Source organism: Rhizophagus irregularis, chromosome 15 (genome assembly GCF_026210795.1).
Source record: "Rhizophagus irregularis chromosome 15, complete sequence".
Taxonomy (NCBI): Eukaryota; Fungi; Glomeromycota; class Glomeromycetes; order Glomerales; family Glomeraceae; genus Rhizophagus; species Rhizophagus irregularis.
The window spans coordinates 1,852,514-1,878,596 of NC_089443.1; the positions used below are offsets into that span (position 1 = coordinate 1,852,514).

The 26,083-nt window shown below is 25.4% G+C and overlaps 5 protein-coding genes across 5 annotated transcripts; 3 read left to right on the plus strand and 2 right to left on the minus strand.

The window, feature by feature from the left end:
- Window positions 1–747: 747 nt before the first annotated feature.
- OCT59_007135 (uncharacterized protein) lies at window positions 748–1,698 on the minus strand (the record flags this gene model as incomplete). The annotated part of the gene is made up of 2 exons (XM_066146665.1): window positions 748–1,356; window positions 1,450–1,698. 2 exons carry the CDS (start codon window positions 1,696–1,698, stop codon window positions 748–750), a joined length of 858 nt encoding a protein of 285 aa, XP_065998518.1.
- A 1,758-nt stretch (window positions 1,699–3,456) lies between these two features.
- Window positions 3,457–5,528, plus strand: OCT59_007136 (uncharacterized protein; the record flags this gene model as incomplete). Its single annotated transcript, XM_025319051.2, has 5 exons — window positions 3,457–3,684; window positions 3,765–3,837; window positions 3,935–4,119; window positions 4,197–4,548; window positions 4,609–5,528. The coding sequence occupies 5 exons, from the start codon at window positions 3,457–3,459 to the stop codon at window positions 5,526–5,528; spliced, it is 1,758 nt and encodes a 585-aa protein (XP_025174647.2).
- A 3,956-nt stretch (window positions 5,529–9,484) lies between these two features.
- OCT59_007137 (uncharacterized protein) lies at window positions 9,485–12,712 on the minus strand (the record flags this gene model as incomplete). Its single annotated transcript, XM_025308715.2, has 5 exons — window positions 9,485–11,457; window positions 11,658–11,985; window positions 12,067–12,251; window positions 12,326–12,386; window positions 12,452–12,712. The coding sequence occupies 5 exons, from the start codon at window positions 12,710–12,712 to the stop codon at window positions 9,485–9,487; spliced, it is 2,808 nt and encodes a 935-aa protein (XP_025174649.2).
- A 1,806-nt stretch (window positions 12,713–14,518) lies between these two features.
- Window positions 14,519–15,086, plus strand: OCT59_007138 (uncharacterized protein; the record flags this gene model as incomplete). The annotated part of the gene is made up of 2 exons (XM_025330520.2): window positions 14,519–14,814; window positions 14,894–15,086. 2 exons carry the CDS (start codon window positions 14,519–14,521, stop codon window positions 15,084–15,086), a joined length of 489 nt encoding a protein of 162 aa, XP_025174650.1.
- Window positions 15,087–21,357: 6,271 nt separating this feature from the next.
- Window positions 21,358–23,534, plus strand: OCT59_007139 (uncharacterized protein; the record flags this gene model as incomplete). Its single annotated transcript, XM_066146688.1, has 5 exons — window positions 21,358–21,585; window positions 21,669–21,741; window positions 21,825–22,009; window positions 22,087–22,438; window positions 22,498–23,534. 5 exons carry the CDS (start codon window positions 21,358–21,360, stop codon window positions 23,532–23,534), a joined length of 1,875 nt encoding a protein of 624 aa, XP_065998519.1.
- Between the last annotated feature and the right edge of the window lie 2,549 nt (window positions 23,535–26,083).

Here is a 26,083-nt window from a genome sequence, read left to right on the forward strand (position 1 = left end):
AGATGATACCATTATCCAAATCAAATTCCCACCTTGTTATAGTTGTGTCACCAGGGGCGCTATGTCAACGGAAATTTAGTACGTTGATCGCTTAAAAATCCGTGGCTATCCAATTATAACAAGAGGAAGTTAAGTAATACAGTTAGCGTAAATCATCAGCATTTTTGAAGTCCATATCATAGTATAGATAATTTTACATTAGATAATATATTTTATAATATAATGTATTTTATATATTAAATATACATGTTAATAAATTAATATTGCAATTATGATAACAATATATTGTGACATTAATTCAATGTGATGTTTTTAATATTTGTGTAATAAAGTGATAATATTGTAATGATACTCCATTATTTTTACCCGTTAAGTGTCTCGTGACATATCATTATATGAGATACCGTATCAGCATGGTCATATTAACATCGGAAAAAATTTTATAGTTTCTGAAAAGATGTTATTCATATATCAGCAACATATTCAAAATATATTTTTAATATATCAACAACATATTCAAAATATATTATTCGTATATCAACAACAAGTATTCAAAATATGTTATTCATATATCAACAATATATTTGAAATATATTAACAACATATTCAAAATATTCACTATATCATTAGTTTAAGTACATGTTTTAACATACTTTAAAAATATTGTAAAATTATTTTATTCATATTACAAAAATATTTACTACATTATATTAGTTTAAGTTTAAATTTTAAAATATATTAAAAATATTATAACATTATTTTATTAATATTACAAACATATTGCGTGTATTGAAATGTGTAGAACATATATATACCATCAGTTGGTAATATGTAGTGATTATATCTAACATATTTTGTGAAAACCAGAGGTTTCTGCAAAGTAGATCCTCTTGGTGTACGAGGTGTGTTCCTTGAACTTGTTGACTCTTGGTTCAACCATGGTAGATTAATGGATTGAGCAGACGTATTAGGTCGGTTGCTAGAAATTAGTGATATATCATCTAATTTCAAGATATGTTTCCCAGGTATAGACTCTTCAGTTGTGCTGGTATCTATGATGGATTCTTGATAATAGAGTAGGCCTGATAAAATTGCCATCGTAGATCTCATGGTTTGATTGATAGAATTAGTTTTATTGGCCAAATAATTAATATTTGAATTATGTCTCATCTCTAACCAAAAATCCTTTGGTTCTCTATTTCCAAGATTTTCTTCCACGTGAAAGTCAAGAACAGATTCGTCACCTACATTTTTAACAGTTTGAGTGGTCAAACCCGTCACCATTATGTTTATGCCTACAGCTGGCATCATATCAAAATCAAGACTTGGCATAGGTTTAATTGATGTAGCGTTGACCTATTATTTCAATTTTTTCAAAATTAATAATTTGATACTAATTTTTATTTTATTTTAATTTTTGTTTTTTGAACTAAAAATAAGTAACATTACCGTGTACCATCCATTGCAGGCAATAAATTTACCTCTCAAGTAAATTACCTGGCCATTTTCAAATTCTTCAATTTGTGTATCAATTTCTTTATCCAATGGAACAAACGCTTTAATTTTTAGATATATGATTTTGGTTGGGTCTTCATCACTCAGTCTGGATATTCCAGTTATTTCTTTTATGCTATATTCCTTTGTCGACCTCTGGGTTGAATCGTGAATGTAGCATATCGTACTCAACTTTGCTGGCATTAGAGATATAGGAGGTAGAAAAGATATTGTAATTTTTTTTTTTAAGAATAAAACTGTATATTTGAAAAATATAAATATACGTTTTTTTTTTAAGTAAAAAAAAAATATCAGAGTATTTATATACGAATATTCAATAGATGAAATGATAATCGGGTTTTAATTTGAAGAAAAAAAAATGCAAAATGTATGAATTTACGACATGAAATTTTTTTATTTTTATTTTAATTACATGAAATTTTTTTTTATTTAAAAAAATTAAAAAAAAAGACTTAAAAAAAATGTTTCAATTAAAATATAAGGAATTCTTTTATTAAAGTTTTTAAAAAAAATATGATAAAGAGTGGATTCTTTTTAATAATCATTCTTGCACTCCAGAATAAAGATTCATTTTTTTTAAAAAAAATTTTTATTTGATTTGATTAACTAAAGATCTATTTTTTTTTTTTTTGATAATAAAATAAAGGAGTCTGATCGCCGCAAAAAAACCTATTTTAGGATTTTTTTTTTTAGAAGCACGAGTAATTTATGTAATATTGTAATTATTTAAGCCACATCATCCGAATCTTTCCTTTTTTTATATAGATAATATATAAAAATTTATATTATATCGTAAACAACTTATATATTTGGAAATAATTTATATTTTGATTAATGTAATATTTGTATTATAGCCACATCATCTGCCTTTTTGTAATTAATTAATTATTTATTTATACCTTTATGGAAATTAGAAGTCAAATAAAAGTCACGAAAAAAAAATTTGTTTTTATACCAGTTTTTTTACATGAATTTATTCGATTTATTTATTTATGTAAATGTAAAAATTATGAAATTATGAAATTTGATTGAGTAAATGAGTAAAAAAAAAGAGATAGGAAACAAATAAAGATCAGTTTTTTTTCTTTGATTTAAATTATTTTTTTTATGAATAAATAAATTTTATACTGTAAAATATATTGATTGATTGAGTAATGTGTAAAATTTTTATGAAGAAAAAATAATTTTTACGAAATATATTTTTCGTAATAATTTTCGTAATAAGTTAATTTTGAAAAATTTTTATGAAAAAAATAAATTTTATATTGCAGTAATATATGGGTTTATTTATTTTTACATAAATTGACAAATTTTATATTATATAATACAGTATATATTGAGTAATACGTAAAATTTTCTTTATTTTATTTTTTGTAAATATTGCATAATACATTGAGTAATTTTTTATATATGAAGATAATGAAGAAAATTTTTTTGATTTGTTGAATAAATTGATAAATTATATTGGGTATAAAATAAAATTTTTTTTTTTGCGTAAGTAAATATTGCGTAATACAGAGAGTAACCCGAAATTTATTTTTTTTTTAAAATGAAAAAAAATGAAGGAAAAAAAATATATATAGCCCATCGGTTCATAAGGAGGGAGGGTGGGCGTTATACTCTTAGATTTAGGATTCATTATTCTTATTATTAAATCTATAATCTAAAATCTAAGATATTAAATTCGCAGGCAAACTTTTCGTGTTGATCACAACCAAAAAAGAGTATACTTTGCAAGTGTTTTGATGATCGTTTGACCGGGAGTCTATGGGGCACATTATTTTAAAAAATATAAAAAAAAATTGTACCACTATATTTCAGAGAGTACGACAGATTACCGAATAGGAAAAGGCTATTGTCTGTTTTTTACTCTACGATAATGAAAAAAATTAAATAAAATTCGTCTTTTGTTATTACTTTACTATTACTAATAATATCAAAATGCAAAACACCGAAAATACAAATGAATGTATTAATTGGATTGAGGAAGCCATTTCTAAAGAGTATTTTAGATTTTACGAACACGAATATTTTAGTAATGTTCAAAGAATTGGCACTGGAGGATTCGGAAAGGTTTATCGTGCAAATTGGAAAAATTCAGAACAATATTTAGCGTTGAAATACTTTTTTAATCTTGATGACGTCACTGCAAAAGAAATTGTTCATGAGGTATAAATTATAAAATGTATAATGCGACATTTTCATATTCGTAATATGTACTCATTAATATTATAATATTTATATTCTAGCTCAAACTTCAACGTGATATACAATTTCATAATAATATTATTAAATTCTATGGAGTCGCACAATTTGACCCAGGTATGATAAAATTCATTTATAATATACTTATTTTATTATTTAACTTTGTAAAAATGTAACTTATTAAAAAATTGTTATTTCTTTTATTCATCATTAGAAAATCAATATGTTCAATCGAAAAATTATTTGTTAGTGATGGAGTATGCTGATTCTGGTACTCTCAAAAATTATCTAAAGGAAAACTTCGATAACCTTACCTGGAACGACAAATATAATTTGGCGTACCAACTAGCTAGCGCAGTGTCGTGTTTACATAATGAAAAAATAGTGCATCGTGATTTGGTAATTAATTTTATTAAATAATAAAATAATAATTATAAATTTATTTTTCAATTTTTAACGTCATATTAATTTAATAGCACTCCGGTAATGTATTGGTTCATCAAAATACTATCAAATTGTCCGACTTCGGGTTGTCAAAAAGAATCGAATCATCATCCAATACAAAAACTAAATTTTTTGGAGTAATTCCTTACGTTGATCCAAAAAGATTTAGTGGACGAAAAAAAAATAAAAACTCAAATCAAACATGTTCATTTAATGAAAAAAGTGACATTTATAGTGTTGGTGTGTTATTTTGGGAGATATCTAGTGGTCAACCACCCTTTTCTGCTGAAGAGTATGATATTGATTTAGCTTTAGAAATTTCACAAGGTCGTAGAGAAGAACCCATTCCTAATACGCCTGAAAATTATATTAAAATTTATACCGGTACGTATGAACTCTCATCAATTATAATTTATAATCTGTTAACATTATTATGATTTTTAGAATGTTGGGATATTGAACCAGACAATCGACCAACTATAAGTCAAGTATTAGAAAGATTAAAAGCATTTATAACGAAAACAACAGAAAATCATCAAACGGAATTAAATCTTCAATCAACATTAACAGATGAACAAAAATTTAATCCAATCAATATTGATATTTCAAATATTAACAATTCATTACATGGAGAAATGTCTCAAATTATTGAAAATTTTGATAAAATTAATACAAAGGAAATAGTAGTATATACAACATTAACCAATGAAAATATTTCATCGGAAAAAAATTTGAGCAAAATAGTTAGTGATATAGTAAACTATATTTTCAAATTAAATAATGAAGGAAAAAATTCAATAGTAGGCGAATTTATTCTTGATTATTTTAATAATAATAATATAAATTCACAAGAAATCCATGATTGGTTATTAATTAATCAAAAAAATTCAGATTCCATATTTTTACTTGGATGTTTTAATTATTTAGGAATTGAAACAAGTGAAGATAGTAAGAAAGCGTTTAACTTATTCATTAAAGCATCAAAACAAAATCACACATTAGCGCAATATTATGTTGGATTATGTTATGAATTTGGTTATGGAACTGTAAAAGATGAAAAATTAGCCTTTGAATATTATGAAAAAATAGCAGATAGGGGATACGCAATGGGATTATTTGATTGTGGTTATCTTTATGATAATGGAATTGGATTTAGTGTTAATAAACAAAAAGCATTTGAATTATATCAACAGGCAGCAAATTTAGGACATATAACAGCTCAAAATAATCTTGCTCTTATGTATTTATACGGAAAAGGAATTAACAAGGATATAAATCAAGCAATTTATTGGTACGAGAAATCTGCTAAACAAGGAGATCGATACGCTCAAATTAAATTAGAAAATTTAACATCAGGAGAATAAAATAAGCGTAGATCTACAAAATAATACACGTACGAGTGTGAAAAATTTAGAGGAATTTTCAATAGTATAAAATGGTGTATTTTTAAAAATGACGTAGTTTTTTTAATAGTAAAAAATAATGTAATAAAAATTTTCTCTTAATTTTTTCACATTTTAATATTTATTATTTTTTTTTTTACTCACATTAAGGAGTTGGAACTGAATACATTTTATTATTTTTTACTTACACTAAGAGTCGAACCAAATACCTCATTAATTAATTACATTTTATTTTTTACTTACACCAAGAATCGAACCGAATACCTCGAGGTAGACTATTAATATATTAAGTCTCATTATCCGATCACTACACTATTTGTTCTTTTTTTTTTAATTATAAATATTATATTTCATATTTATATATCTTAGAATAAAAATGTATTTATATAATTTTTTTTAGTGTAAATATTTAAAATAAAACAAACTTCATTTGCTAATTTTCCTCGACTCAGTGTTAAAAATGTTTTTAATTGTTATCATATATTATTAGAAATTTTTTTTTAGCGTATATATCTAGTAATATCTATTTGTGTAAATTTTAATCAACTTTTTTAAATAAAAATTTTTCAAAATATTTTAGGTTACATTTTCGCGTGGGTTATGCAAAATCATGTATTTATGCAAATTTCGAAAGTGTAGATTGCTGAAACTACCTACATCAGGAGATTATATGAGGCGAATATTAGCGTAGAGTTGTCAAATATGTATAATCCCTGAAAATTTATACTCCGTAAAAATCTATAAATATACAATTTTGCATAATTTACACTTAAAACATAGTTATTTAATAAGGCGGATCTTAAAAAATGTCATAAAATTTTCGTGAATAGGTAGTTTATATCTTGAAATAACTTCTTGAACATATGATTTAAGTAATCTACACAAAAAAACAATTTAAAAAATATTTCGTTGATTTTGTATCTTAAAAAGTTTCATAAATTCTACATAAATACATCAGGAGTTTAAAAAGGGTGTAGATTTGCAAAATTACACGTATGTAAAAAATCACGCAAATTCACGACACCTACGTGGGTATACGGGCGTGTAAAATCACAAATATTCTTAATAATGAGAATTCCTATATTAATTTAATAAAAAAATTTTTGTATTTTTAAATATAAGGGAATACACGATAAAATTCTTCTCTTCCTTTCTTTTTCTTCTTGTTCCCTTTATTTCTCTCTCACCTCTCTCCTTTCCTTCATTTGTTATTTCTTTCCTTAATATTTTTATTTACTCGGCATAATTTTTTTATATTTATTTATTTTTTTTTTTTGCTTACCTTAGGAATCGAACTGATTACCTTGAGTTATTTTATTATATATCATATCTCGCAACTTAACCACTATGCTATTTAACTTTTTTTATAATTTACAGTATTATATTTTATATTTATCTTAAAAATCATACTTTTTGAGTAAGTTACGCAAAATTGCATATTTACATGTTTTTTTATATCATAAAATGGTGTAACTATCTATTTATATAAATCCACACTACTTTTTTAAACGCAAATTTATCAAAATATTTCGAATTGTTGTATTTATGTATGGATTGCTTAAAATCATATGTTTGTACAATTTTTAGCATGTGAATATCCGAAACTACTTGTTTATGTAAATTTACACAATTTTTTTTTAGATGGAAATTTGTTGAAATATTTTAGACTGTGATTTTATATATAGAATACTCAAAATTATGTATTTATACAATTTTTCAGAATATAGATTTTTGAAACTAACTGTTTATAAAAAATCTATGCAATTATTTTAGACACGAATTATCAAATACTATATTTTAAGTGTAAATTAAACAATATCGCGTATTTACGAGTTTTTTCAAGGTGTAAATTTTCGGGATTACCCATATTTGATAAATCTACATTAATGATTAATATACACATAATTTAATCTCCTGATGGTGGCAAGAACTAAACTTTCTTTATACCTCTTGTGATAAAATATATATAGTTTCATGAATACTTACAAAATGGCACAGTTTCATAAAATTTAATTTTACGAAATTTTCTTGTCTGGATCGCGGCTAACTAATGGCTTTATTTTTATGAAATCAATGTTTGGTTAGTTATATATTGTAACAAGTTTATAACTCCAGTTTCAAAATAGATGTCAAAAATTCATCTTTTCGTTAGTCTCACAATCTTTAATTTTGAGTATAATTCCAAATTTAGTTGATTCTCGGTCAATGTAATAATAATGCTTCAAAGTAATATTCAGTTAAGTGATAAAAATATCATTATTTGATTAGCTTGTTAGCATACCATTTGATTGATTACTTTTTTTATTTGGAAATTTCGAGAAAAGATTCATCTTTTAGGTTGCCGCGCCACAGATGATTGCCTATCACGAAATCACATGATATGCCATCCAAATCCGTAGTGCCAGTGTAATGATCTAGGCCTAATAATGTCAAAAGTATGCTTGTTTAATAAAAATACATTATTTCTCCTAAATTCTAAATTGCGATAATTTCCCCTCATATTAAAGATCTTTTAATACCATTAATTTAATTAATGTGGCACTTTTTCATCATAAGAAAAAGTTAAAAAGATTCGAATATTAACTATTCTAGAGTAAAATATATGTTTGTATCATTTTCTAAAATTTCTAATTTTTCTCAAATTATTATATTTCACTCTGATCAGATTCATGTCCTTTTTAAATATCCTGACGTTCTACTTTCATAATTTCATCAAATGATCGACTTAATATTTTCCAATCAAATGCTCTACAACATAAATTTTGACTATTCCTTTCTAAGACATACTCACTTGAATAAATTATTCATGTAATTTTCTAATCAATTAGTTTTACGTCATCACTGACATTTATTCCTTTATTTCCTTATTCACTCGATCCTTAGTTTAACGTCATTGCGGACCAATTAAAACACAATTTCATAATATTAAAAATTTATACACTAATTTTAAATATAATACTGCGCCTCATAATTACTAAATTTAATAGGTATATTACGGCATTACACTGGCCATTTTGTGCCATGGGGAAGTCCACCACAGAACAAACTCGCCACAAATACTTTTAGTCTCGGGGTTTTTTTTTTTATTTTATTTTTTAAAAAATTTACCCTCATGGGAATCAGTATTTTATTAGAGAAATAATATTTTATATATACATAAAATTTTTCTGAAAAACATCCCACTAGGACCCAGAAATATATATACAGGAGTAGGGTACACAGATGCGTCGCCATCATAGTGAAATTAGACAGAGTAAAGTTTTGATTTGCGTACAATCTAAGAATTTTTCATGTTATCAAGATTGCATATTTTTATCAAAATTTTTATATGTAAAAAATTAGTTTGCGTATTTTTGGCTTAAATTTGCTTGGCTAATCCCATATATTTACTGTACATTAACCGCATTGTAATATTTAGCATTAATTGAAAGAAATTTCTAAGGGTTAAAAAGTGAAAATTTAGAAAATATTATTGAAAAAATGGTAAATTAGAATAAATTCTATTTTTCACATTAGTATTTAGTTTTATAAATAATAGTATAAAGTCATGATAAAATAATTAATAACTTAATGTCTGAAATTTTATTTGCATATTTTTGCAGGATTTTCAATATCAGGTGTCAATTATGTGTACTACTCATATAAAAAGTCTCTGCATACAGCTCATAGTAAAAAAAATTTTCGCCACCTGACCTTTATATATATATTTCTGGGTCCTACCCACTCAACCAGCAAATGTATTTTATTTTATTAGGATATAATAAATAATAATTCTTACAAATACTGTAAATCATAGAAAATTTATTTATTGCTTTATAAGAAAAATTATACATAGATATTATTCATTTGATACTTATATAGATCTTTAATTAGGAAACTGTTTGACAAATTTCTTGCTAATAAAACGCTTGTAATTTTCACCATTCCTTATTTAAAATAGTAAGATTATTTTGAGCCATATTATTTCCTAAATTTGCTGCTTTTTTATATAACTCAAATGCTTTTTGTTTATTAACTCTAGTTCCAATTCCATAGTGATAACAATATCCTAAATAGCTTATTCCAACTGCATTTCCTAAATTTGTTGACTTTTGAAATAATTTAAATGCTTTTTGTTTATTGATTTTAGTTCCAATTCCACAACGATAACAATCTCCTAAAAAATTTATTCCATCTACATTTCCTAAATTTGCAGCCTTTTGAAACAACTCAAATGCTTTTTGTTTATTTATATTAGTTCCAATTCCATTTTTATAACAATCTCCTAAATTAACCATTCCAAATACATTTCCTAAATCTGCTGCTTTTTGGTATAATTCAAATGATTTTTTCACATCAATATCAGTTCCAATTCCATATTCATAACAGTATCCTAAATTATATATTCCAGATGCATTTCCCAAATCTGCTGCTTTTTGATATAAATCAAATGCCTTTTTTCTATCAATAACAGTTTCAAATCCATTTCTATAACAGTTTCCTAAAGTGTTTAATCCAGATGCATCACCTAAATTTGCTGCTTTTTGGTATAATTCAAATGCCTTTCTCTTATCAATATCAATTCCAATTCCATATTCATAGCAATATCCTAAATTATATAATCCAGATGCATCTTCTAAATTTGCTGCTTTATTAAATAAATCAAATGCCTTTTCCTTATTAACATCAGTTCCAAATCCATTTTTATAACAAAATCCTAAATTATTTATTCCAAATATATTTCCTAAATCTGCTGCTTTTTGATATGATTCAAATGCTTTTTTCTTATCAATATCAGTTCCAATTCCATTCTGATAACAATATCCTAAATTATTTATTCCAAATACATTTCCTAAATCTGCCGACCTTTGATATAACTCAAATGCCTTTTTCTCATCAAGATCAGTTTCAAATCCATTTCTATAACAATCTCCTAAAGTGTTTATTCCATATGAATTACCTAAATTTGCTGCTTTTTGATATAATTCAAATGCTTTTTTCTTATCAATATCAGTTCCAATTCCTTTTTCATAACAATACCCTAAATTATTCATTCCAGATGCATTTCCTAAATCTGCTGCTTTTTGGAATAATTCAAATGACTTATTTTTATTAATATCAGTTCCAATTCCATTTTGATAACAATATCCCAAATTAACTATTCCATATGTATTTTCTAAATTTGCTACCTTTTGATATAATTCAAATGCTTTTTGTTTATTAATACTAGTTCCAATTCCTTTAAAATAACAATATCCTAAATAATTTGTTCCTTTTGAATATCCTATTTTATCTAATTTTTCAAATAATTCAAAAGCTTTATCAAAATCTTTATCAACACCTTTTCCATATCGATAACAACATCCAAGATTATATTGAGCTATAATATTTCCTGAATTTGCAGCTTCTTGATATAATTCAAATGCCTTTTTTTGATTAACATTAATTTCAATTCCTAAATAATTAAAATCCCCAAGCAAAACAATAGAGTTTGAATGATTTTGATTATTTAATATCCAATTATAAATTTCTTTTGAAGTTATATTATGATTATTAAGATAATTATAAATGTTTTGACTATCTTCTTCTTCCACTTCTATCGCTATCTTATTAAGAAGTTCAACCATTTCATCAACTTTTAATATAAAATTATCATTTAACAACAGTGGAGATTCTAATTGAATGATTTGTGATTCTTCATACAACTTATTACTAGAATATGACTTATTACTAGAATCCTCAGAAGCATTTGAATTATATTGCTTATTGTTTGATAATTGGATGTTTGTATGAGAATCATCTAACTGAAAATCATTTATAATTATATTATTGTTCTTTGGAACAATTGCATCTAATCTAGAGACAACCTGATTGGCGGTTGGACGATTATCTGGTTCATAATTCCAACAATCTAAAAAATACATAATAATTAACATTATTAATATAGAAAATTGCTAAATCTCACCAGTGCATTAGGTAAAATTTTAAGCAGAATTTCACATTTTTAACTCTGCCCAGAACTCCACTCTAATTTTGGTAGTCCGTCACAAATAGTGATATTAGCAATACTCAATATAAATCATACTATAATTGTATTTTAATTATATTTACCAGTATAAATGTTTACATAATCTTCGGGAGTATCTGGAATAGGTTTCTCTCTTTCGCCATTTACTATTTTAATCGCTAAACTAATAGTATTTGATCCTTTATAAGGAGATTTACCACTAGATATCTCCCATAAAAGTATTCCAATACTATAAATATCACTTTTTTTATTTAATTTGTAATTATCATTATTAAGTTTTTTTGGATCTATATAAGGGATTACCCCAAATAATTTTGAAGACTGGAGGCTGGATGATTCTTCAATTCTTTTTGATAACCCAAAATCTGCTAATTTAATCATATTTTGATGTACTAATACATTTCTAGGATGCTATTTACAATAAGTTTATTAATTATTATTCAAAAGATATAACAGAATATATAAAATGGTAAATGTAAATAAATGAGTTACCAAATCACGGTGAATAATCCCTTCATCATGTAAGCATAGTATAGCACAGGCTAACTGAAGTGCCATATTAGATTTATCATCCCAAGTAAGTTTATCAAAATGCTCCTTCAAATATTCTTGAAGAGTACCACTGTCTGCATATTCCATTACTAACCAATAATTTTTTGAATTATCATTTTGATTTTCTTATAAAAAAATAAAATAAAATATTTAATCAGAATTTATAGTCAAAATAATCATAAAAGAAAATATATTGTACCTGTAATACCAAAGAAACGAATAACATTCTTATGAAAATCTACTTCACGCTGAATTTTAAGCTAAATAAAATTTTAAATTAGAAAATATCGTATTATTATATTAAGTAAAAATATATCTCTGTTACCTCTTTAACAATTTCCTTGATTGTAATATCATTGTAATTATAAAATGATTTCAATGCTAAATAAACATTAGAGCTTCTCCAGTTGGCACGGTAAACTTTTCCAAAGCCTCCGCTCCCAATTTCTTGAAAATTACTAAATTGGTTGTATTCGTAATATTTGAAGTAATCTTTTGCGATAGCTTCTTCAATCCAATTAATCCACTCATTATTTGAATTTCCAGTAAATTTTACAGGTATATTAGATTCATTGTTTTCAGACATTGTTTAGTTACTTGACTTTTTTATTGACGAAGTTAATATTTCTTTTTTTTTCTTCTTATGCAAGTTTGCGCATTTAAATAAAAGTAAGGTATTACTAAAACGTAATTGTGCATGGATGCATGAAAGTAATCTAATGTCGATCATTATTTCAATGAGAATTTTTAAATAATCGACTCGATTAAATACACTAATTATTAAATTTAAGAAATAATGAATTTACATTTAATTAACAATGTTCCTCCGATTTTTGCACATTATTAGCTTCTATAACAGATCTTGTTGGGTATCAAGAATTAAATTTCTAACCCAAAGAATTTTTATTAAAAATAATTTCAAACAATTAATAACTAATATGATATATTTAAATAGAAATGTTAATTTAACATATTTTTTTAATAATAATAATAATAATAAATAGTAAAAAATATTAATTCTAATTTAATAATTAGGATCCGGCTGATAATTTCAAAGCTCTCCATTTGATCAAGCCTGAAAGAATTTTTATTCAAAATATAATAAAAATAATTTGCAACCAATTAATATATTTTTAAAAGTAGTATAAATTTTAATTTAAATGTATTTTTTTTAATAAATTGGATGTAAAAATTTTTTTCGTGGATAATTTTTTTGACAATTAAGCGCTTTACAGGAACCTGTGTTTTGTTGCTTAATCAATTACTAAATAATCATGCCATAAATTCGCATCGATTATTTATCAGCGAAATAGTCACGAATTGTAAAAATATTGCTATCGTTTCATAGTAACTCATTAGTTTTGAAATTCAATTAGAAAACATTAGTTTGAAATATTTTTGCAATGTATTAGGAGGCAATATTCGGCCAAACCAAATTACTAATATTATCTTGATGATTGGATAGATTATAAAATTTGAGTAAAATAATTTTATCTTATCTACCAATTATTTTTTAAAATATTATACTGTATATATTCCACCACTCCCTCTTTTTTGTTCCCCCTATAGACACTGAGGGTCTTTACCTATCCACAGAGGAGGGGATATTAATATTTTAAAAAAATTTAAAAAAAATACGTGCAAAATTACGCATCACGTGAATAATGCGAGTCTAATACTCTAATTGCAGCCATAAAATGATCGTCCATATGCAAAAAATGAAGAGCCTAAGAGCAAAATTTACATTTATTAAAATTCCGCACATCCAGGGAGCCGAAGAACTATCTAAATAAAAATTAGTCTGTTGGTAAACTTTTGTTAAAGATGGAGTAAAGAAATTAAAAATAAGAAAACAAAACATTAATTAAGCAAAAGCACACTAACATTTACCCTGTAATCCGTTTTTATTCCGTGAATGGATTCGTGAAAGGCTCATTTTTACGGAGTTTTTACAGAAATAACGGATAAATTTTTTTATAGTACGTAATAAAATGAATGATAATCGACTTTATCTGTTATACTATTTATGGTTTTTTTAAATATCCTATTTTAGTATTTTGTATTTTTGTCATCTTTTTGAAAAAAATTTTTTTTTTGTTATACAGGTTTTTATAAATATAAATTATACTATTATAAAAAAAAAATTTTTTTTTATTTACGTTTATATAATATTTTTCGATATATATATTAGTTAGTTAAAAATAAATGAGTCAATAAAGTAAATACCTGATCAGCAAAAAAAATATATATATATATATATACAGTATACTATACATAAAATAAATCCCCTGGTTCAGTTCTCATTTTGAAAGGAAAAATAATATTCGAAACTTCTTTAAATGAAATTTATAATTTAATAGTAATGTTTTGAGAGAACAACAAAACGAAGAAAATGGAACCACCATCAATCACTTATTCTGGCATCCAACCTGTTAATTATCTCGGTCAAATTCATAAACAGAACGATACTAATTTTAGTTCCTCTCATAGAGAGGTTTGCAAACAACTTGATATTCGTCAAGCGATAATACGTGAAGAACACAAACAAAAGGGACAAGAGAAACTAAGTAAAAGCTCTTCGTATTCTAAACAACTATCTCAAAAAGTTGCTCAACAATTACAAGTATCACAACGTGGTCACTATATTAGAAAAGGAAACACATTTGCTTCTCCAGAGAATTTAGAGTGGTAAGCTTTAAGAAAGAAAAAAAATTTTTTTTAGTGAATTATTTCTTTTTTAATTGTCGTCATTATTTTTTTCTATCAGTTCTAAGTATCAAAGAAAAGATATAGATTCTATGCAGATTCCTATAATGCCCCGTGTAATTCGTCGAAGAAATCGTCGACCACTACGACGAAAAATAAGACATGTCAATACTTTAAATCGCATTAGTCGATTATCAATACAATACACGGATCCCCCATTCACACATCAATTTTTCAATGGTTCTTCTTTTTAATCAATATGATACTTGATACATTACGTTCCCAAAAGTTTTTTTTAAGAACGAAACTTATGATATGATTTATTTTTTATATTCGCTTATTAACAATATTTAATTTAAACACCATTTTCATTTTCACTTAAGCTTAATTCAAAATGATTCGAAATCGTCGTTTTATTTCTGTAAATCGTAAATTATTAATTTAGAAATGCAAAATCTGTTTATAGTAAAAACTCGAATAACTTAAATATCGTTAGAAATCCTATTTCGAATTTCAATACACAAACATTTTAAAGATTATAGTATTGATTCTTAAAATTAGTAATAAATAATCTATACCAATTTGGTCATTCTTCTAACCGAACTTCAATTTCTTTTATTGAATATAATAAAATTATATAAAGTGGATTATTATCTACATAATACGCATGTTGTAGCCTATCTGTGACATCCAAATATCATTCAAATATATTTTTAGAGAAAAATTTCTTGTTACGTCATAAATACATAATTATTTTATATCCTATTATAATTAAGGGCAATTTGCTTTTTTTTTCTTTCTTCCTTTTTTTTTATTGAAATTCTACGAATTTTTTTAATGTAAAAGAGTTATCAATCAATGAATACTAATTAAGTGATTCATTTTATTCTAGTAAGATAAATAATAATCAATTTAGCAATTCAACCAGCAAACTCTGGTATTACACAAATGCACATATATACTTTAATAGGAATTTCTATTTGTACACGGTGTATCAACTTCCATCCAAAATAAGGCGATCATTTAATGCACCTTTGACGCCCTCAATTAAATAACCCTGCATAATAGACAAAAAAAATACATTTATTTGTAAAGTTATATTTATTAAAATATCTTTTTTGCGGAATTTTTCGTTATAAGATCATGTGATTCATGCTTGAAACATTGAGAAATTTTCTATATTGGTTTAGAATTCCGATTTATTAATTGGAAAAAGAAAAATCAGGTTACATTTACAACTATTTGGGAGTCGTTGAATGAGAAGTTTTTAAGCAAGGCGTTATAGTAAATATTGCAATAACGTTAATTTTGGTAAGCATTATTCTTGATATCAATGATAATTTCCAATTACCTTTGTTAAAACGTACAAGAACATTTTACTGTCTAAAATTAATCATAATTATTGGTAAATTTTTTTTACCAGTAATTTCCAATTACTTATTTTATTGTATTTTATTTTTTTTTTTGAATTTGATGTTAAACAAACATTTCCAAATATAGTAAATTCATAATGAGCGGCTGAACATAACAAAAGGATTATTTTTTTTTGTTTACAAGATTATTTTTCTTACAGGAGAAACACTTTGTTCTTTCCTAATGATGATGGTTTTGCTTCTTTATTTACTATTACCTAGCATACAAATACCAACAAAAGAGTAAAAAAAATAATAATATTTCAACAAATTTTTTTGTTTATTTCTTTTTGACAATGAAAAAAATTTTAGAGTTCAATACCCCATCAACAAAAATAATAATAATAATAATAATAAAAACAGAATAAATATATATTTTTTAATTCGTTCATGATTTTAAAGTTTTTACGCCAACACATTTAATTATTGCTTTTTAAATTCCTTAAAAGGAAATTTAAGATGATGAAATATTTATTTATCATTACTGTAAAAAGATGCTTTTATTTACCGGAGATAATAAACCGCGATAAGAAAAAAAATATTTATCCAAAATTAGAATTACTTACGAAACGTTCCCTAAAGAAATTATTATAATCATTACAGTACAGCTGGAAACATATGTTACTACAGTATTACAGTACTGAGTCTAATTCTGAGTATGTTTAATATTTTTTAACACGAGGAGGAATTCTATTTGTAAATATCGACATACAGTAAGACCAGCGTTTACCGCTAAATCTCATTCTATTTTCGTGAATTTAGCTTCATATTATTATTTTTTGGTCATTATTGGCTGAAAGTCTGAAATAAAAGTAATTAAGCTGGGACTTATTACTTTTTACGTTTTCTTAATACTTTTTTACCTTCTTTCAATTTTTTAACATATATGGTAATTATTATTATAAATTATTATCCTTTATTCTTTCGTTCATACATCTTATTTATTATTTATATTATCATTAGTTATTATTATTTTAAAATATCATGTTATTATTTAGAAATTATAGGTATATATTAGATTACTTTTGAATGGATGAATCTTACTTGTACAGTATGTACGTATTTATAGTATATACTGAATATATGTATGTATGTACCTGATTCGAAATTAAAAATATAAAAATATAAGATAATAATCGTTAGAATAAATATAATTCGGAATTATGGATATTATGATTGCAATTGGTCACATATTATGAGGTCAAGGCCATTTATCTGAACACACACAAAAGTTTTATCATCATCTGATTAAAAAAAGATAGAAAATAAAATCGTACGAATAATTGAGTTCTGTTGTCTTTAATTGCTTTAATTATAATTTATTAATTACCGTAATATTACTTGCCGTGTTATTATTGGTTACCGATATCACAATACCATTATTACCGATTTTTTTTTTTAAAAAAAAGAATTCATTAAGATATCATCTCTCTTTATACTTAATAACTCTCGGATCATCGATCGAATAGTCTAGTGGAAAATAAAAATATCCTATTTTAATATTAAATATTGTAATGTGTATTATACGTATCCTTTTAATTTCTTTTTTTGTAACTTAGCTTTTATTATTTGCGCTCACGAGGTAATTTCTTGTTCAACCTCGTTTATACTTATATGACCATAATGCCGTAATGCAGGCCAAAATCACGTGACTGTCACGCCAATCAACTACAGTGACCAGTTTCATCATTCACGCCGTAATTTTTGTAATTTAAATTATTTTATCTTAGTACATGACAAAAAAGAGAATAGCAATTACGATTAAGACGGCTCTCCTGTACTGCATATCATGGGCAACTAAAAAAAATTTATTTCATATAAAACAATAAAAAAGAATATCATATTAAAGCTATTCAAAATTTTTATGGGTTTTTCTTAGAGTGGAAAAACGTTAGTTTCACCCATACTAATAATGTATAAAATTAATCTGAAACTTTTTTTTTCATCCAAATTAGGAATTAGTATGATTAGACTAATTGCGAAAACTAGTCTATAAAAATACGCCAAATTTTCAATTCAAAAATTAAATACGTGTTTTAATAAATAAAATGATTTTTTCTAAAATAGAGCTTATTTTTCATTTTTAATCTAGTAGTAATTTTAATTTGATGAAAAAAAGATCATGTTAAAATGTTCAATAAACATATAAATTATCCATGTGAATATATTTTAAAAAGAGGATATTAAGCCATATATTTGAATTTACAATTGTAATATTAAGGATATTAAATGAATCATTTGTAGAAGTTTGTATTTTCATTATACTGAAATGGTAATTATGAAAATTGAAAATAATAATGCATATTTTGTAATAGCTTTTTCTCATCATTAACATGCATAGCAACAGATACAGTATATAGTAGACCATCGTTATCAACTAAAGCTTATGGACAAAATTTATTCTATTAATATAATCTATCATTTTTTTTTAAAGTATTTTTCTCTTGAATAGGAGTTGAATCCAAATAGCCTTCATGGTTTCTGTATTGCAATGAGTTTATCAAATGCTGAATAACCGATTTATCGATATCATCGTTATCTAGAAGTCAAAAATTATCGCACAACCTTCGTGACTGAGAAAGTTCTTTGGAAACAGTATTTTTGACATTTTTGGCGCATTTGCTCCGAGAATGCCTTATATTCATAAAAGAATAACTGTTAAATATTTAGAAAAGGAAAAAGGTTTATCCGATTACATAATATATATGGAGGCGAATGCAGTTTGATAGTAAAATGGGGAAAAGGAAATTTTGGGAAATTTGAATAACAGAAGTATACCTCGCGAAAGCTATGCCAAAATTTTAGAGAAAGTTGTAGAGATCCATCATTCTTTTGGCAAAATAATGCAGCATGTACTACTACAAGTTCTTCAGTAATTTTGTTAGATATTATTTCGGATGAACTTACACTATTTTGTACTCCATCTTCAGTTATAATTTCTTCAACAGCCGATTCATTAATTAGCTTCATCTAATAATCTTTAACACTTCCTGTTGTAGTCATTCCCGTGCTTTTTCATATTTATTAATAGATAATGTATCGGCATTGACTTGCTGGGAAACAAGCCTCTTAGCATTTTCAGGCTTTAATTAAAATTTAATAAGCTCAGTACAAATTCTTCAGCAGAATTTTCAGCAAATTCATTGATATCTTCATATTTAATTTTAGTTTTTGTTGATTGAGGATACGCCCTATAAAAAATTTTTCAGAAAAACGATCACGTGCGTGTCTGAGTTTCTTCAAGATGAAAACTAGGAAAATGATCATTTATCGGAGTTTTTTTCAGAATTTTTTTATAGGATCGTCTATGGTTGCAGATTGTATGGCCTCGCCAACCAAGAAGATTCATTGGTTTTAAGTGCCTGATGACAATCCTCAGTATCTTTGATCCATATGCATATAAGATACATAATCTTTCTCATTCCATAATGAAGCTTTAAAGAGTATTGTAGGTAAAGAGTCGCGAATGTATTCAATATATGAGTAAAATATTAAATAATTAATAAAATTATAATTATCTTATAACAATGAAAGGAATTCAAGTTATTTGCAATTAATACACTATCATCGATTTACTTTTTCATCATCATTTACTATCATCTTGACTTTGATAAGCGATTACATAAATTATAAAAGGAAATAATAGTTTTAGTATCAATGTCATGAATTGAAATATATAAGTCTGACGTTTTTGCAGACATTAATTGTGTTATATTTGTTACAACCCTTTAAACAAGTAATTTTTACATCCAGAGTATCTATTGAGATTTTTAACATTTACAATATTAATTCGTACCACTCCAAGTAAATCTAATTTGATAAAAATAAAATGTTAACTAAATAATTCATAACTAAAAAAATACAACTATTTCTTTTTTGCTATGGTATGCTATCATGAATTAACCTAATTAACTAAATAAGTGTAAACTTCATGAAATTTTTAGATAGATCGGTTCAGAAATATGTGGAATTCTATACATTCTCATATACTGTATCCTAGAAAATACCATGTGTTTCGTCACAGGGTATTTGGAAAATATTGGAACTATTCAGATTTTCACATAATTCCACAATATTTGATGTGGATTTCCATGTGGATTTTACTTGGAAAAAATTTCCTGGAGCATGTTATGAATTTGATAATGGAACCATAAAAAAATGAAAATTTAGCTTTTAAAAGGATTGTACATAGTGGAATTAAAAAAGTTGAAAAAAACTGCTTATTTAGTATTTGAAAAGCGGTAAAATTAAGAAATAGTTTTATCTTATGTAACTGGAAATGAAATCGATTAACTAAGATGATAACAAAGCAAGAACATTTGGGTAGAATAAGGATGTTAGGATTGTTATGATGAAACTAGTGTTAATAAGAGAAGTGAGGCCATATTATATAAAAGCGGCAAATTTAGGAGATAGATTCACTCAATATAATCTTGTTAATATGAAGGAGGAGATGGAATTGAATAATTTTCTAAACAAGGATGTCAAATCATGCTCAAAATATTTGAAGACATTAAATTATTGTTTGAACATTTTTAGTTTAACAATACACAAACAATTTCAATATTCTAAACACTTGTAATATATAAAAAACTAATAATATTGCTCGAAAATCAAAATTACGTTATTTAATAACTATGTCCAATGATCATTAAACATCTGAACCGCAGTAAATTTATAATGGCAGTCTCAAATTAATCGTTCATTAATTAGTCACATCTAAAAGACTCGTACAAACCCCTAAAAGACGAGCCTTTGGTTCGAATATTAGTTTAATAAAATGTTGATCTATTTTTATCGATTTTTCTAAATTCGCTATAGCAACTGAGAATATTGATTACCTTCATTATATTTATGAGAAACTTTTAATTTAGGTCAGTATGATCAACCCGATAACCCGAAATTACTGTCAAATTTATTTTTCTTTTTCTTTTGTTAATACACTAAATTTAATCAAATTTATTTATTTTTTTAAACGCCGCAGCCCGCAGGTGGCTTTTTGTGCAACCTTTTGTGTACTGTACGACATTAAATATTATATAATGAAAAAATTAAAAAAATTTTATAAAAATTCGTCTTTTGATTTTACTTTATGACCAATAATAATATCAAAATGCAAAATACCAAAAATACAAATGAATGTATTAATTGGATTGAAGAAGCTATTTCTAAAGAATATTTTAGACTTTATGAACACAAATATTTTAGTAATGTTCAAAGAATTGGCACTGGAGGATTCGGAAAGGTTTATCGTGCAAATTGGAAAAATTCAGAACAATATTTAGCATTGAAATACTTTTTTAATCTTGATGACGTCACTGCAAAAGAAATCGTTCATGAGGTATAAATTATGTAATAAGTATACTATTGTCATTTTATATTAATAATATGTATTAAATTAATATTATAATATTTATATTCTAGCTCAAGCTTCAACGTGATATACAATTTCATAATAATATTATTAAATTCTATGGAGTCGCACAATTTGAACCAGGTATGATAAAATTCATTTATAGTAAGTATACTTATTCTATTATTTAACTTTGCAAAAATGTTATTACTTTTATTCATCATTAGAAAATCAATATGTTCAATCGAAAAATTATTTGTTAGTGATGGAGTATGCTGATTCTGGTACTCTCAAAAATTATTTAAAGGAAAACTTCGATAACCTTACCTGGAACGACAAATATAATTTGGCGTACCAACTAGCTAGCGCAGTGTCGTGTTTACATAATGAAAAAATAGTGCATCGTGATTTGGTAATTCATTTTATTAAATAATAAAATAATAATTATAATTTTTTTTTTCAATTTTTAACGTCATATCAATTTAATAGCATTCCGGTAATGTATTGGTTCATCAAAATACTATCAAATTGTCCGACTTCGGGTTGTCAAAAAGAATCGAATCATCATCCAATACAAAAACTAAATTTTTTGGAGTAATTCCTTACGTTGATCCAAAAAGATTTAGTGGACGAAAAAAAAATAAAAACTCAAATCAAACATGTTCATTTAATGAAAAAAGTGACATTTATAGTGTTGGTGTGTTATTTTGGGAGATATCTAGTGGTCAACCACCCTTTGCTACTGAAGAGTACGATATTGATTTAGCTTTAGAAATTTCACAAGGTCGTAGAGAAGAACCCATTCCTAATACGCCTGAAAGTTATATTAAAATTTATACTGGTACGTATGAACTCTCATTAATTATAATTTATAATTTATTAACATTATAATGTTTTTAGAATGTTGGGATATTGAACCAGACAATCGTCCAACTATAAATCAAGTATTAGAAAGATTAAAAGCATTTATAACGAAAACAACAGAAAATCATCAAACGGAATCAAATCTTCAATCAACATCAACAGATGGACAAAATTTTAATCCAATCAATATTGATACTTCAAATATTAACAATTCATTACATGGAGAAATGTCTCAAATTATTGAAAATTTTGATAAAATTAATACAAAAGAAATGGTACTATATACATCATTAACAAATGAAGATATTTCAACCGAAAAAAAATTAAATAAAATAGTTAATAATATAGTAAATTATATTAATCAATTGGCTAATGAGGGAAAAGATACAAAAACGATCAAATATATTCTTAATTATTTTAATGATAATAATATAAATTCGAAAGAAATTTATGATTGGTTATTAAGTAATCAAAATAATTCAGATTCCATATTTTTACTTGGATATTTTAATTATTTAGGAATTGAAACAAGTGAAGATGAAAAGAAAGCGGTTAACTTATTCATTAAAGTATCAGAACAAGATCACGCATTAGCAAAATATTATGTTGGATTATGTTATCAATTTGGTCGTGGAACTGTAGTAGATGAAAAATTAGCCTTCGAATATTATGAAAAAATAGCAAATAAGGGTCACGCAATAGGATTATTTAAGTGTGGTTATTTTTATCATAACGGAATTGGAATTAGTGTTAATTATCAAAAAGCATTTGAATTATATCAACAGGCGGCAAATTTAGGAGATAGTACGGCTCAAAATAATCTTGGCGTTATGTATGAAAATGGAATTGGAATTAGTGTTAATTATCAAAAAGCATTTGAATTATATCAGCAGGCGGCAAATTTAGGAGATAGTGCAGCTCAAAATAATCTTGGCGTTATGTATGAAAATGGAAATGGCGTTAATAAAGATCATGACAAAGCTTTTAAATTATATCACAAGGCAGCAAATTCGGGAAATAGTGAAGCTCAATATAATCTTGCTAATATGGAAAAGGAATTAAAAAGGATATAATTAAGTTTATTCCTTTTAATAATGGTGAAAATAAATGTTACTATTGCAAAAGGTCATATTCTACAACAAGTCTATTTAAACAAAAATATTGCAAGTATTGCTTAATGTTATATGTCAAATATACAACAATTTATTGGTACGAGAAGTCTGCTAAACAAGGAGATCAAAAAGCTCAAAATAAATTAGAAAAATTAATAAAAAAAAAATTAAGCTTATTCTTAAATATACAGTACATTACATATTCTGTTATTGTTAGTATTTTGCTTAAATTAAAATATTGTTCGTTTGGATTTTATGATAATTTTTTTTAAAATATAAAATCCAAATAGTATTTTTTTTCTAATAAAAACTATAGTACTTTCTCTTCTTGATCATTATAAGGCATAAAATTAACTATAGTGGCCAGAACTTAACTTTTCAATTAAAATAAAAAGTTTACGCATGCGCTAGTAAAGTTTTTTTTTATCAATTGATGATTTAATAGATTGAATTCTTCGCAGCTCGATTATTATACTACATCACGTTGATTGTGATGTATGTTCAGTTACATCATCTAAAATTCGTAGTTGCATTATTTCACCACACAACGTGATACATAGATTTAAAAATAAATACAACCACAAGTTTGTTCTTTGCTTAAAATAATTTCAATATGATAAAAGTATATGCAAATAAATAAATTTCATGAATAGTTATCGGATTTCACGAATGTTACAATCTCATAAAATTTAATTTCGCGAAATTTTCTATTTCTTTCCAATGGTCATATGGATCGTGTGGCTAACTACTAATGGTTTTATTTTTATGAAACCATGTTTGGTTAGTTTTATAACATAACAAGGTTATAATTCCAGTTTCTACATCTATGCTAAAAATCATCTTTTCGTTAGTCTCTCAATTTTTAATTTGAGTATAATTTCAAAATTTAGCTGATTCTCAGTTAATGCAATAATGATTCAAAATAATTATTATTTAGTTAATAAATTTAAGAAATGGAGATCATTGTAAGTCCGAATCAAAAAAAAAAATATTATTATTATTTAATTTTAAAGAACTTGTTAAATGCCAATTGATTTTTTTTTCCAGAAAAAGTTATTCATACTTGTAGCACGTGCAGAAATTCACGTGATCTCAGTTTTCGTTCATAAAAAGTCCTTGCTTCGCCCCCGTTCCGGATAATAAGCAATAAGGTTATCCCCATTTTACTATTTCATGACGTAAGGTCCATACTAAGTATTAATTTAGACCGGTTGTATCTCTGGATCCATGTAGTATATGCTATTATCTTCTGTTACTAGATCCAAAATATATTTATACCACTTCGGCGTTATTCCTTACATCGTTTTACTTTGTCCCGCACCCTTTATTTAACCCTCGTATATTTACTGTCACAATCTTAATTTCCTTTTTTCTTATTTTGCACAGTCCCCCTTTTTTGTCTTGAAAATTTTGCGTCTCCTTTTTTTTTGTTTTGATAATTTTTTAATTTTATATTTGACTCCCTCGTCCAAATTTTACTTCTTACCTAATATTCAAGAATACAGTATTCAGTTCTTTATAGTACTAAATTATATGGTAGATTTTAATTTGCAAATAAGTACAGCATAACCGCAAGTTTAAACGAACGATTAAGCTGAATAAATTAAATACTATTAGAATTTGATGTACTGCACCAAATAATAAGTGAAAATTAGGATCATATTATTTCTACGTTTAAATTATCTATACCTGATACTGTATAATAATAGAAATTAATTAATTACTTAATGGAAATAAAAAGTTTTACGCATGTACTAATAAAGCTTTTTTCGTTACCATTTTTTTAAAATCTGACCTATCTTTAAATAACCGTACAATTTATCGTTTAATACTTTTTTTTAAAAAAAACAAACTGTGTTTCTTCGCTTACAATACGTAAAAAAATTTCAATATCCTAAACACATGTAAAATATAATAAAATAACATTTTTATAATAATATTACTCAAATTACATTATTTTATAGCTATGGCTAAATATCTGGATCGTAATAAATTTACAATGCCAGCTTAAATTAATCAGCAACGTCAAAAATTAATTTTTTTGGTTCACCAATCACATCTAAAAGATTTAAATAAAACGGTCTATTTTTCTTACCTTTTCATTGATTTATGAGAAACTTTGATTTAGGTCAATATGTCAATCCTATATTACTAACAAATATACTTCTCTTTTCAAATTTAATTATTTGAATATAAATATATGGGTATTGCTAAACATCACCGGTGGTGAAATTATGATGTAATCATGCCGGCCAGTGTTTTATTAGATTTTTAATTCTGGTCTAAAAGTAGTACATCATAATGCTGGTAAGGTGACCATCACCGCTGGTGAACTTTAGCAATTTTCTAAATATAGATCTGCTGCATATGCACGCAGTTATGTGGCTTCTTATACAACCTTTTGTGTGCTGTACTACATTACCAAATTCGATATATAATGAAAAAAATTAAATAAAATTAATAAAATTCGTCTTTTGATTATTACTTTACTATTATTAATAATATCAAAA